This window comes from Schistocerca serialis, chromosome 4 (assembly GCF_023864345.2).
Source record: "Schistocerca serialis cubense isolate TAMUIC-IGC-003099 chromosome 4, iqSchSeri2.2, whole genome shotgun sequence".
NCBI classification, from domain to species: domain Eukaryota; kingdom Metazoa; phylum Arthropoda; class Insecta; order Orthoptera; family Acrididae; genus Schistocerca; species Schistocerca serialis.
Window position 1 is genome coordinate 264862803 of NC_064641.1, and position 12110 is coordinate 264874912.

Sequence of the window (12110 nt, forward strand, 5' to 3'; positions counted from 1 at the left end):
ATTAAAAAGAATGGGATCAATGGCTGAGTAGCTCCCAAAAAACCACACGTTTCTATAGTTAATGCTAAGTGATGCTTGAGATGGTGTAAAGAGCAGCTCCACAGGACAGGGAATGACAGGAAATGAGTGATTCAGAGTACTGGATCACATTATATAGTTCGAGCAAAATGCAGTGGCCATTAGATGTGCAGTCAGCTGGGGAAGAGAGTAGCAGTGGTGGAGGTTGCACTCAGAGCACTGTAAGGGAAATGCAGGATGCTGTAGGGGGAGTGCCATTGTAAACTGAAGCCTACACTTAAATTTTTTGTAAATATTAAGTGGAGCCCTCCACGTCAACACTTGCATGGTGACCATCCAGTAAGATCCACTGTTGCCTCTGCTTCGGTTAGTATCTAAAAATATTCATCACAGGTGGGTAATGTGGAGTGATCCTTGCTTCTTGGCCCAGTCACCCATTTACATGTCCCATGAATGGAGATATTTGAAAAGAAGTGATCCTCCAGAAGAGTAGGGTAGAGGAAAAACAGTGCCACAGTTTGAAGAGCTTTCAGAAAAAAAATCTCCATGATAGTATAAGCTGGGAAATAGAGCAGGTAGCAGAAATTTCATTGACACTGCAATAGCTTTGTGATTCAGGATACGAATTGATTTATTAGTACTGTTAATGTGCATGCAGGAAGTATAATGTTTCTGTTGAACCTGCAAATAGAAAATTTTTCATTAGGGGCTTAAACAAGGAGACAGTTGGAGGCAGTGTGAAACCAAACACACATACTGAATAGGAGATATCACAGAATACATCCTTTGCTGTTAAAATGATAAAAAATGCAGCAAACAATCTTATGTACTACAATGCTCAAAATGCATAATAAAGAGCATGTAGAACATCAGTTTTTTTTATTGACCGACCTTCTAGTTATTTGCTGTCTACAGAATAGAAAGGTTGGGATTCATCACCACCATGTGTCATCAGTATCACTGTCACACTACTCAATAACAATTTCTTTCACTTTGTCTGCTAATTTTTCCTGATCTGTATATGTTTTCTCAACACCTTCCACATGTTTGCAAATTACTACCCATTCTTGTTCAGTAATGGAGGGAAATGTTTCCTCAGCTAGCTCCCATAAGTCCTCCAGCTTGAAAGTAATGTTCTTTGCAGCCACCCAGTTCTTTACCTGTGCCCATACCATATCTATAGCATGAAGTTCGGGATCGTATGTAGGGAAATGGAGAACAGAATGACCATGCCAGAACTTTATCTGCAATGCAAACCTTTCCTGGTTTGTTGCTTTCTATTATGGCAAGCAACACAGTCTTTGTGCTTTCATGGTCAAATTGAATGTTACAAGAACTTAGCCAATATGAAAGCTCACCTTTCTTCTTTATGCATTGTAGGTGGTTTTTCTTGCAGGATATTGTAATAGTTAGCATTGTCATGGGCAACAACCCAATGTTTCAGCAAGTTTGGTATCAGCTTATGTTTCAGCCACCTGATAAAAAAAATATTCATTCTGTCAAAGTGTGACACTGCTTTACGCATGTACTTCAGTCAGATAGTAAAAGATAAATCAGTTACCCTGAAGAATTTGTAGCATTCATTTCTTCATAAAAATCTCCCATTTTAGTTCCCTGATTTCAAAATTAAAAGTGCATTTGACACAAAACCTAACTCTCCTCCTACAATGAGCAACATTTCATAAACAAATTAAACTGATGGGATTTTCAGTCACTGCTTGGTAGGACATGTTTAAATTTAAAAGAAATTCTCACTTTTTTCTGTTCTACAGTATCGTCGAGCAGAACAAAGTGAATGTTTCTTTTAACTTTAGACACATTAGTACCTTACAGTCTGCAGAACTACATGTCCTTACCAGATAATTTTGTTATCTGCATGTACTATGAGACATTGTTTTTTTGAAATTTGCACCCTTACTTCCTCCATTGTGCCATCTGTCTACTCATTAGGTGTTGCATACAAACTTTTAATGTGTGTTTCTTTGACATATATGATTGATCTGTGCTATTCATAGTAATTTTTTTATTTTATTTAAATACTCAGTAGCATATTTCTAAGCAGCTCGCAAGTATCTTCTGATTATCTGTTGCTTGTGCCTACTGGTAAATGTCAGACATGTTGTGATGATGCAAGCCGGGATATTTTTACTTCCCCTCTTGTTTTACCATGTGGCTCCTTAGAATTCATTTTTCACTTTCAACTAATTACCATTAGCATATGTGAATATAATCTGCATTTTCATAAAAGAGAAAGGTTGGCCCTCAGTTTTAAAGAATATAACACCAGATCTGGTGGTGTGCTTAGTTTTATGTATGAAATTGATTTTCTAATTTATTTTGACTATTCCTAGTTAGTATCTTTCGTTATAGGGTGAAAACAGTAAGTGTTTCATAACTTAAATTCTATTGTTGACTTATAAACAAATATAAATTCTGTGCTATTAATTGGAGGAGCAACTAATAGTATTCTTAAATGATCTATTTGGCTCTATTCAAAAACATGTTAGCAAAGCCAGTTCTTAGTTAATTCCAAAGTAATTTCCAGTTTTGTCAAAAGTATTGTCTGCATAATTATATATGTTAATTTCGTGGTTTAAACAAATAATTTGGCCTAACCCTTGTAGTAGAAGAAACTGTTAAAAGGAACATTTTTTTTATTTATTTAGTTAATTTAATGAGTTAAGTTTTAATTGTAATTTCTTTAAATCTAACTTCAAACAATGTGTAGTTTCAGCACCTATTTTTGGTCCCGAGACAGTCAGTCCACAGCTGAGTTTCAGATGAGAAACCTGTATTGATAGAACTACAACAATGCTTCAACTTAACTGTGAAATAAATGTTACACAATTAGGCTGTGTGTTAAAACAATGACTGTGTCTGTTCCATACATACCTGACTATTCCAAAAGAACTGTGGACTACGTGGTTATGTTTTTACTGCTTGTAGATATTCAACAGTAAACTTTTGAAGCAGTATGTGGATGTTCACCTGCAGCCTATTAATGAAGCTTATCGAATGTTAAACAATGGTTCACTGGCCTTATAACTGCATATTATTGGGGATTGTGATCAGTGAAAGTAAGGTACTGTGAAACACAAATGTGCGCCTGTCAGTTACATCATTTAAAGTAGTCAGTTTTGTACTTCCACACCCCATTTTCCAGCTGGTGTAGCAAAACAGTAAGTAGACACTGAGGATGATCAACAAAGAAATAAAGCAGGGAATGTTGTCACAATGTCAATTACACAAAATCATGCCAGTAATACAAGGACATAAAAACCGACATACCTGAAGCCTGGCTTGTGGAGTAGGTACTGTAATGGAGAAGTACTTCCCTTGAAAGAGGCATTTTTATTGTGGGATCCTGTCAGTCTGTAGCATGGAAATTGTGTATATTCTCCACATAACTCGTTCATTAAAATCACCTACATGTAAATTATTTTATTTTTTTTTATTTTTTTTTTGAGTAGGGAAACCCTCAGAACTACCAGCAGCCACTTTTTCTCCCTCTTTCTTTACTACTTTTATTGTCTGAAGAGAAATACCAGTAGCAGCCTGAACTCTTTCTATGATACTTTTTAATGAGATTTTTATCCATTCTTACGTCTCTCCCAACGTAAATTTAATTACATTATACATTATCTCCCATTCTGGCTATGCATAAATTTTCATGCACTACAGTACCGAGATACCATGCTGTATATAGTGGTATGATCACCAGATGTGCACTGAATGATAGACGGCAGTGGACTGAGGTCGCCTCCCCTTCTGAACAAGCAAATTAACTGGCTCTGCACTTTGGTTGAAAGTACTTCATTGTGCATTGGTCGCTTTATCTTGCACATGCAATGGAAGGGTTTGTATTTGGCAATTTCCTGGACAATGTTACTGAAGAATACTCAGTATATTAGAACACTCAGTATGATGTCGTTTATTGAAACTGAACTACACTTCTTAAACGATCACTACACACACACACACACACACACACACACACACACACACACACACACACACACACACACACACACAAACAATTAACAATTAACAAGTAGATGACCATTCATCAAGAGTGATGGTGAGGTCCGTCGGAGCTGGTCCTAGCTTGGCGAGGAACTGGCTGTACTGCTGCTGTGCTGGCCTTATACCTTATAAAGCCAGCAGAGGCTGGTGGAGTACTCCAACTTTCCCTGTATCTGTGAGGCAACCTCTGCAGAAAAATTTTCGCGTTAGTCTCTAGCAAGTTCTGTTTATTTTGAAGAATTGTTGTCAGCAGAAGCCAAGGATGTCTTGTAAAACACTAACAAAAAGGCTTCTGAAGCTGATGTCATTGTAATTATGACTGGAACAAATGACATAGTGAAAAACAACAGCGTGAACTTAATAAAAGGTTTAAGAAGCACATTACCAAGTATCACATCAAAAAAAGTGTTTGTTGTCAGTGTTCCATTTAGATATGATCTTACAAAACGATCCTGCTTAAATCGCGAGGTATTGGACGTAAACAAACGGCTATATCACCTGTGTTCGAAATTCAAAAATACCACAATCATTAAAGCTAGTGAGTTTGACAGGGAGTGCTATACATGACAAGGATTCCACCTCAACAACCAAGGAAGAAGATTAATCTCGAAACTGATTACCAAAACTGTGAGTAAAGAAATAGCCACCTTTACAGTAATACCGCTGGACCAGGGAAACCTGTAAAGCCTGCTGGTCTGTCTGGCAAAATATTAACAGATATGCTCCAGCAGGATCAAAATAACCTTCAAACCATTCACTCTGAGTCCAGGAAACTAGATGTATCCAAACGTTGTCAAAATGGGGCCTGGCTACCAGCAGTAGACTTACAAACAACTCAAGATATCAACTGTATAGAAGTGCCCTTAAGAAGACAATCTGAACCCTCATCTTTACTGCCCAGGGTTAGCAAAAATAGTCTTCTGTTCTTCAATATTAATATACAGTCCTTAAGAAAGAAGTTGGAAGAATTGCGGTACTGGTTAGAAACTTCCAACTATGGTATACTTAGTGTAAATGAGCACTGGCTATATTCATCAGAAATTGACCTCAATATTCCATTTGGTTACTCCTTAGCTGGTAGTTACTGCAGATCAACAATTGGACATGGGGGTGTTGCAATATATATTAAGAATGGACTAAATCTACAATACTTTACTATTGATGTCACAGACCTGTGTATAGACACCACCTTTGAGGCTGCATTTGTACATACACCTAAACATAATATTATTGTTGCATCTCTATATCGCACACAATCTTCTAGTGAATACGAATTTATTAAAAAAACTATTAGTCTTACTAAGTAAGCCTAAATATAAATACCAAAGAATCTTAATTTTTGGTGATATTAATATGGATATCAGGGTACAGAGTCATATCATATTGGAATTCTTGGACAGCCTAAGAGCTTTTGATTGCTATTGTCTAAATGATAAGCCTACAAGATATAATGCATGCTTAGACAATATAGTAAGTAATATCCATGAAAATAATGTTGAAATTGGAGTAGTCAAGTTAGGCCTAGCTGAACATGATGGCCTATGGATTACAGTTCCAGTCAGCATTCCAGATGAACAACACAAAACTGTTAGACCTATGAATGAATGCAACATAAGAGAGTTTAGAACTAGATTAAGGCCAGTTAACTGGAATAACATCTTATACAAAGATATGTGTGTGAATAACATAAGCAAATTATTTATAGAGGAAATTGCAAGAATATTTGATGAGTGTTGTCCCAGAATAGTAAAAAGACAGAATAATAACCAAGCTCATAAACCACAGAGACTAAATAATTGGTTTACACCATACCTCAACAGCATCAGGATTATGCTTCTTATGTTTAAGGACAGATCTCATAACAGCAACGAGTACAAAGAGATGTACATTAGAATAAGAATAATTTGTAGATCTGAAATAAGTTTGACAAAATGTAGGGCGAATGATAACTATATTCTTAAATCCAGAAACAGCTGTAAAGCTGCCTGGGAAGTAATTAAAAGTGAAATAAATAGACCAACAACTCAACTAGCTATACCCATAGCCTCAGATATCTTAAACTCACACTTTGTTAACTTCAGTTTTCAACAAGATTTGTCTCCCCTCAACGCCATGCTTGATGCTAAAACTCTTTTAGGTTCAGATAAGTATGTAATCCATAAATTCTGCTGGGAAACAGTAACTGAAAATGATGTTTGCAAAGCAATAGGCAAACTAAATAGTTCCAGAGCAGAGGACTACTATGGTCTCTCAAACTTTGTAATAAAGAATATATCAAGTGATCTTCTGCCCCCTCTAACCACTCTCATTAACCGTATATTACAGCAAGCGATTTTCCCCAACTGTTTGAAAATAGCAGTAACTATTTCCGTATTTAAGAAAGGAGATAAATCAAATGCAAGTAACTATCACCCTATCTCATTAATCCCAATAATATCTAAAATAATCGAAGACTGTGTTCACCAACAAATGAATCACCATTTTGAGAGGAATAACTTGTTAAGTAACTCACAGTATGGATTCAGCTCTAAACTATCCACAGTTAAAGCAGTTGAAAATATTGTTAGTGATATATATGATGGCTTTGAAAATAAATTAATCTCCTGTGCTACTCTCCTAGACCTGAGTAAAGCATTTGACACTGTATCTCATAGTACTTTGATCATGAAATTAAGTCACTACGGCATGGAAGAGGACACCCTGAAATTATTAGAATCCTACTTAAGCAACAGAGTACAATTTGTTAGTGTAAATGGGCAGCTGTCAAACCCACAAACAATAAAAAGAGATGTGCCACAGGGCTCCATACTTGGGCCCTTCCTGTTTGTAATGTATGTTAATGATATGCCACAGTATTTACCCTGTAAAACAGTCCTCTATGCAGACAATACAACTTTTATCATTTCAGGACAGACTCTTGAATCTGTACGAGAAAAAAATAATATAATATTTGAAAAATCGGTTCATTGGTTTCGTGCAAACACCTTATTCATAAATGAAACAAAAACTGAGGAAATATTCTTTAATTTGAAGGTATCAAACAAAGAAAATAAGTCCGTTAAACTGCTAGGAATTATGATTGACCAGAAACTTAGCTGGGATAAACATATCACATATGTCTGTTCTAAACTTGCACATGCTATGTTCCTACTTTATAAGCTTAGGAGTAATGTCAGCCAAAACTTACTGCTGCATTCATATTTTGCTTATATCCACCCCATCTTTCATATGGTATTCTGCTCTGGGGAAATTCTCCCAATTCAATATCAATTTTCAGATGGCAAAAAAAAGCTCTTCGATGTATAGTGAGTTTATCTCCTAGGGATACATGCAGGGAACATTTCAAAAAACTTAACATCATGACAGTTCCTTGTTTGTACATCTATTATTGCTTACTACAGGTAAAAGAAAACATAGCTCAATATCCCCTTAGGTCATCTGTCCACACCCACAATACAAGACGAAACCACACAATTGATCTGCCATACTCTAGACTGTCTAAGATACATAATAGTTATAAATATGTAGGCCTCGAACTGTTTAATATGCTCCCTAAAATTGTACAAACAGTATCTAAAAGTAAATTTAAGACAACATTGGGTCAATGGCTCAAAGGTAAAGCATTTTACTCAGTTGATGAATTTAAAGATTGTAATATGGCAGATTAGCTGTTTTAACATAGAGAAAGGTACCTCTGCCTGTAGTAGGACCTAAATTTGTATCAATAGCTTAGGATAATGACATAGTGTTATCAACATGTATATGATATGACATAGTGTCATCAACATGAATACTCCCTGCTTAATATGAATTTGTATAATGTTTTCCTTTTTATTGTAAAATTAATAATACATAAAATTCCAAATGTGTGCTATTGTACTACACTAAATTTCATATGATTTATATATACATTGTTATGAGAATACAACCATCTTTATACTGTAATTGTACTTATTGACAAAGCCCATTGTATGAGAAAATACTGAACGGCTAATAAAGATTCTTATTCTTATTCTTATTCTTATTCTCTTGGTTGCACCTGCAAGTGCTTGTGTATGTTATATGGTATACAGGGGTGTATTGAGTGTAGTCTGCCTGGCAGGGGCCGTCTGTGGCAGATGTGACATACCTCCGTTCTGGGGAGGGGGAACCACGCGAAAGGTTGATAGCTGCTACGTCGTGGAGATCTGTGGCTGAGGCTCTCTGGAGGAGGCTGTGGAGGCTGCCTCTTGGAGAATATGGTGCTGTATGTCCTTAGATGCGGGCTGACTGGCGTACTGGTTGTGATGGCGGTATAGGTGGGACCAGTGGCATCGGATTGTCTTCATCAGTGGCCATCGGCTGTTGGGGAGGTGCCAAAGAGGGGCCGGGCAGTTGGTCCGTCGGCTGCGGCTGCTGTGTTGGTGGTGCTGGTGGCAGCGACTGATGCCCTGAAACATCACCCATGCAACGATGAGACGGCATTAGTGAAGGGGTCTGTGTAGGTGGTCTGGAATGGGTGGTAGAGGTGGTGGTGGTCCGTGTCGTAGGATGTAGCGCAGGTGGTGCAGGGTAGCGAGGACGCAATTGATTTCAATGGCGACGGACTATGTGGCCATCCAAGGTGACATCAAAAAGTTGGCGATCCCGGGAATGCTGGATGATGGCAGGCAACCAACCGGCATTAGTGCCAAAACCTCGGGTCCAGACTAAGGAGCCAGGGAAGAATCGGGACTGTCCAGGAGGAATCTGAGTTCATGGAGAGGGCAAGAGAAGATGTAGGAGGGTCCAGGGTTGGCGGCTGTGGAGTGATTCTGCTGGGCTTTTGTTCTGTATCGGAGTGGCTCGATAGGAACTGAGGAATAGCGTCAGAGCATCTTCAAGGGAGTGGTCTTTGGTATATTTGAGCATTTGTGTCTTGAAAGTTCTGACCAGGCGTTCCACTTCCCCATTGGATTGGGGATGGAAGGGCGGGGTAAGAAGATGCTGGATGCCATTGTCGGTGCAAAAGGAGAGGAATTCCTGGCTTCGAAATTGTGGTCCATTGTCCGTGACTATGGCTTTCGGTAACCCTTCCAAGCAAAATATATTTGCGAGGGCTGATAAGGTAACATGCGTGGTGATTGCTGAACACCAAATGATGTACGGGAAATGGGAAAATGAATTCATGACTAGGAGCCATTGGTGGCCCAGAAATGGTCCTGCGAAGTGAAGGTGGAAGTGTTCCCAGGGACTATTTGGCATAGGCCAGGGAAGGAATTTTTGGGGGGGATGGGGCAATTGTTGGGCACAGACGGTATAGCGCCGCACCATCTCTGTGATGTCAGACATGAGGCCGATCCAAAAAACATGCCTTCTTGCAAGGGATTTGGTGCGAACGATCCCCCAATGCCCTTGGTGAAGAATGTGGAGGATTGCCAGCTGCAGGGATCTCGGAACGATGACCCTCGGTTCTGCTGAATCTAAGCGAAGGAGGACTCCATCCACGACCGAAAGCTGGTGTTGGATGGAATAGTACAACCGGAGGTGGTGTTGATCCTGAGGAGGCAGCGAGGTTGGCCAACCATGCAGAATGTGGTGTCGAACGACTCGGAGGAGAGAATCTGCTGTGGTGGCTGCAGCTACTTTGACAGCTGTAATGGGAAATGTCTTCAGGTCCTCTTGGATGGCATCATCAATCTGAAAAATGAGGAAGTCCAACTGGTCAAAAGCAGGGTCCAGTCCTTATGGTAGACGCGACATGGCGTCCCCATTGGTGTGCTGGGAGATGGTATGGAAATACATGGTGTAGCGAAATTGGGATAGGAACAACGCCCAATGCTGGAGACATTGGGATGTTTTGGTCGGTAATCATGTGGAAGGCGCAATTAAAGAGAGGAGCGGTTTGTGGTCAGTAATAAGGTGAAAGGACTTGTCATAGAGAAAGGGATATAACTTGGAACAGGCAAAAACCATGGCAAGTGCTTCTTTCTTGATTTGGGAATATTTGATTTGTGCTGTGGAGAGAGCTTTTGAAATGTATGCTATGGGGCGCTCTGTGCCATCCTGCAATTTGTGAGACAGGACGGCACCCACACCATACTCAGAGGCATCCATAGCAAGCATCAAAGGAAGATTTGGATCATAAGGCATGAGACATTCAGCGAATTGGAGCTGCTGTTTGAGGGTTTGGAAGACGGTCTTGCAGACTGGGGTCCAACAGAATAGGACATTTATGAGGCAGAGGTGGTACAGGGGTGCTGCCACTTGAGCTGCAGAAGGAACGAATTTCCTGTAATAATACATTTTGCCCAAGAAGGATTTCAACTGATGAAGGTCCCAGGGACGGGGCAGGTTGTTAACGGCGTCGATGTAAGAGAAAGACGGAGAAATGCCATTCTGGGAAATGATGTGATCCAGATAGGAAATAAATTGTTGGAAAAATGAACATTTAGAAATATTACATTTCAGACCTGCAGTTCAGAGGCAGAGGAAGAGGAGGCGGACGTTGGCTATGTGCTCTTCGGAGGAGGACTCCATGACGACTATGTTGTCTAAGTAATTTATACAGCTTGGGATACCAGTGAGAAGTTGCTCAAGGTATCTTTGAAAGATTGCAGAAGCACTGGCTAAACCAAACATGAGTTGGTTTAGTTGGAAGAGGCCAAAAGGAGTATTTATAACAGTGTATTGTCGGGAGGAAAGATCAAGAGGAATTTGGAGATATGCTTCTGCTAGGTCGATTTTGATAAAGTAGGAGCCCCCAGCCAATTTGCAAAAAAGATCTTCCAGTCATGGAAGGGGATAGTCGTCAACAAGAAGCTGTGGATCAACTGTAGACTTAAAGTCACCACAGAGGTGAAGGCGGCAGCCTGGCTTCTGCACGATGACTAAAGGTGTGGACCACAAGCTCAACCGCATGGGCTGGAGAACCCCTTCATCTTGAAGACGGAGTTCTTTTTTGAGCGGCTGTTGTAGTGCCACTGGTACCTGGCATGCCCGGAAGTAATGGGGCCAGGCAGCACGATGGAGTTGGAGTGAGGCCTCAAAGTCCTTGGCACAGCCTATGCCCGGTGAAAACAGGTCCTGGAATTCATTACAGAGTGCATCAACTACAGGAAAAGGAACGTGCTGAGACACTAGGTGAACATTGTCCACAACGGAAAATCCGAATAAGCGGGAGGCGTCCAGTCCGAATAAGTCTGCTGTGTAGGAATTGTTGACAACCAGAAACGTGACTGGATGGTGAACTGATTTGTACTTGACTTGAGCCATGAATTGTCCTAGGAGAGCTATCTCTTGCTTATTGTATGCCAGTAGGTGCTTAGGGGCTGGAGAGAGGGGTGGTGAACCAATGCTGGCATATGAAGTATAATTAATCAAGGATACTTCTGCGCCTGTGTTCACTTGCAGATGCTGAGGCTTGTCATTGATAGTGACGTCTATAAAAAATTTTGATGTTGAGGAGTTGTCTACCTGGTTGACATCCATTGGGGTGTTGTTCAAGCCATCTGGATTTGGCCTGGACTGGCAGCGGCTGGAGGTGGTGGTTTTTGCGCGAGAAACAGACATTAAATGGCCGTCCCTGCTGCAGTGTGTGCATTGCGCGCAGCAGTCTGGGCAATCTTCTCATGTGTTGAATAGCAGGCGGGACAGGAGGGCAGGTGGAGATGATCCCCACAACAACGTTGCTGGTTGCTTTGTGGCTGCAGTGGTTTCTGGCTCCGGCCGGGATGGTGCAACTCAGCATCTTGTTGTGGAGGCGGTCTCCGACCATGGTGGCGGTAGGAGCCTTGGATTGCTGCAACGTCTTCGGTGTCCATCGTGGCATCGGCACGGATTGCTGCTACATCTGCTTAGCATGATCGGTGGCTGTAGAAATTTCAAACTTATAGGCTAGTTCAATGACCTGCTCGAGGGATGGGTCTTATAACTTGAGGGCATCATGGCGGAAAGTGGCGTCTGGCGCTGCCTGCATCAAGTGGTCACGCACCATGTCATCCGCGTATGATTCCTTGGAAAGGTGTGTGTGAAACTTACATTTCCTGCTGAGACCTCGCAGCTTGGTGGCCCACTGGCGATAGGTTTGCTTGGGTTTCTTCAGGCATTGG

The 12110-nt window shown here is 40.6% G+C and overlaps 1 protein-coding gene across 1 annotated transcript; it reads right to left on the minus strand.

Moving 5' to 3' along the window:
• Positions 1–8295: 8295 nt before the first annotated feature.
• Positions 8296–11822, minus strand: LOC126474388 (cell division protein ZipA-like). Its single transcript, XM_050101856.1, has 2 exons — positions 11687–11822; positions 8296–8471 (listed from the first exon to the last, which is right to left on the minus strand). Exons 1-2 carry the CDS (start codon positions 11820–11822, stop codon positions 8296–8298), a joined length of 312 nt encoding a protein of 103 aa, XP_049957813.1.
• Positions 11823–12110: the final 288 nt, after the last annotated feature.

Excerpts from the sequence above, each read along its gene's own strand:
- LOC126474388 (XM_050101856.1), bottom strand. The coding sequence starts at position 11,822 with ATGGACACCGAAGACGTTGCAGCAATCCAAGGCTCCTACCGCCACCAT. Across the intron at positions 8,472-11,686 it reads GCCACAAAGCAACCAGCAAC|GGCATCAGTCGCTGCCACCA; the intron begins GTTGTTGTGGGG and ends GTGATGTTTCAG.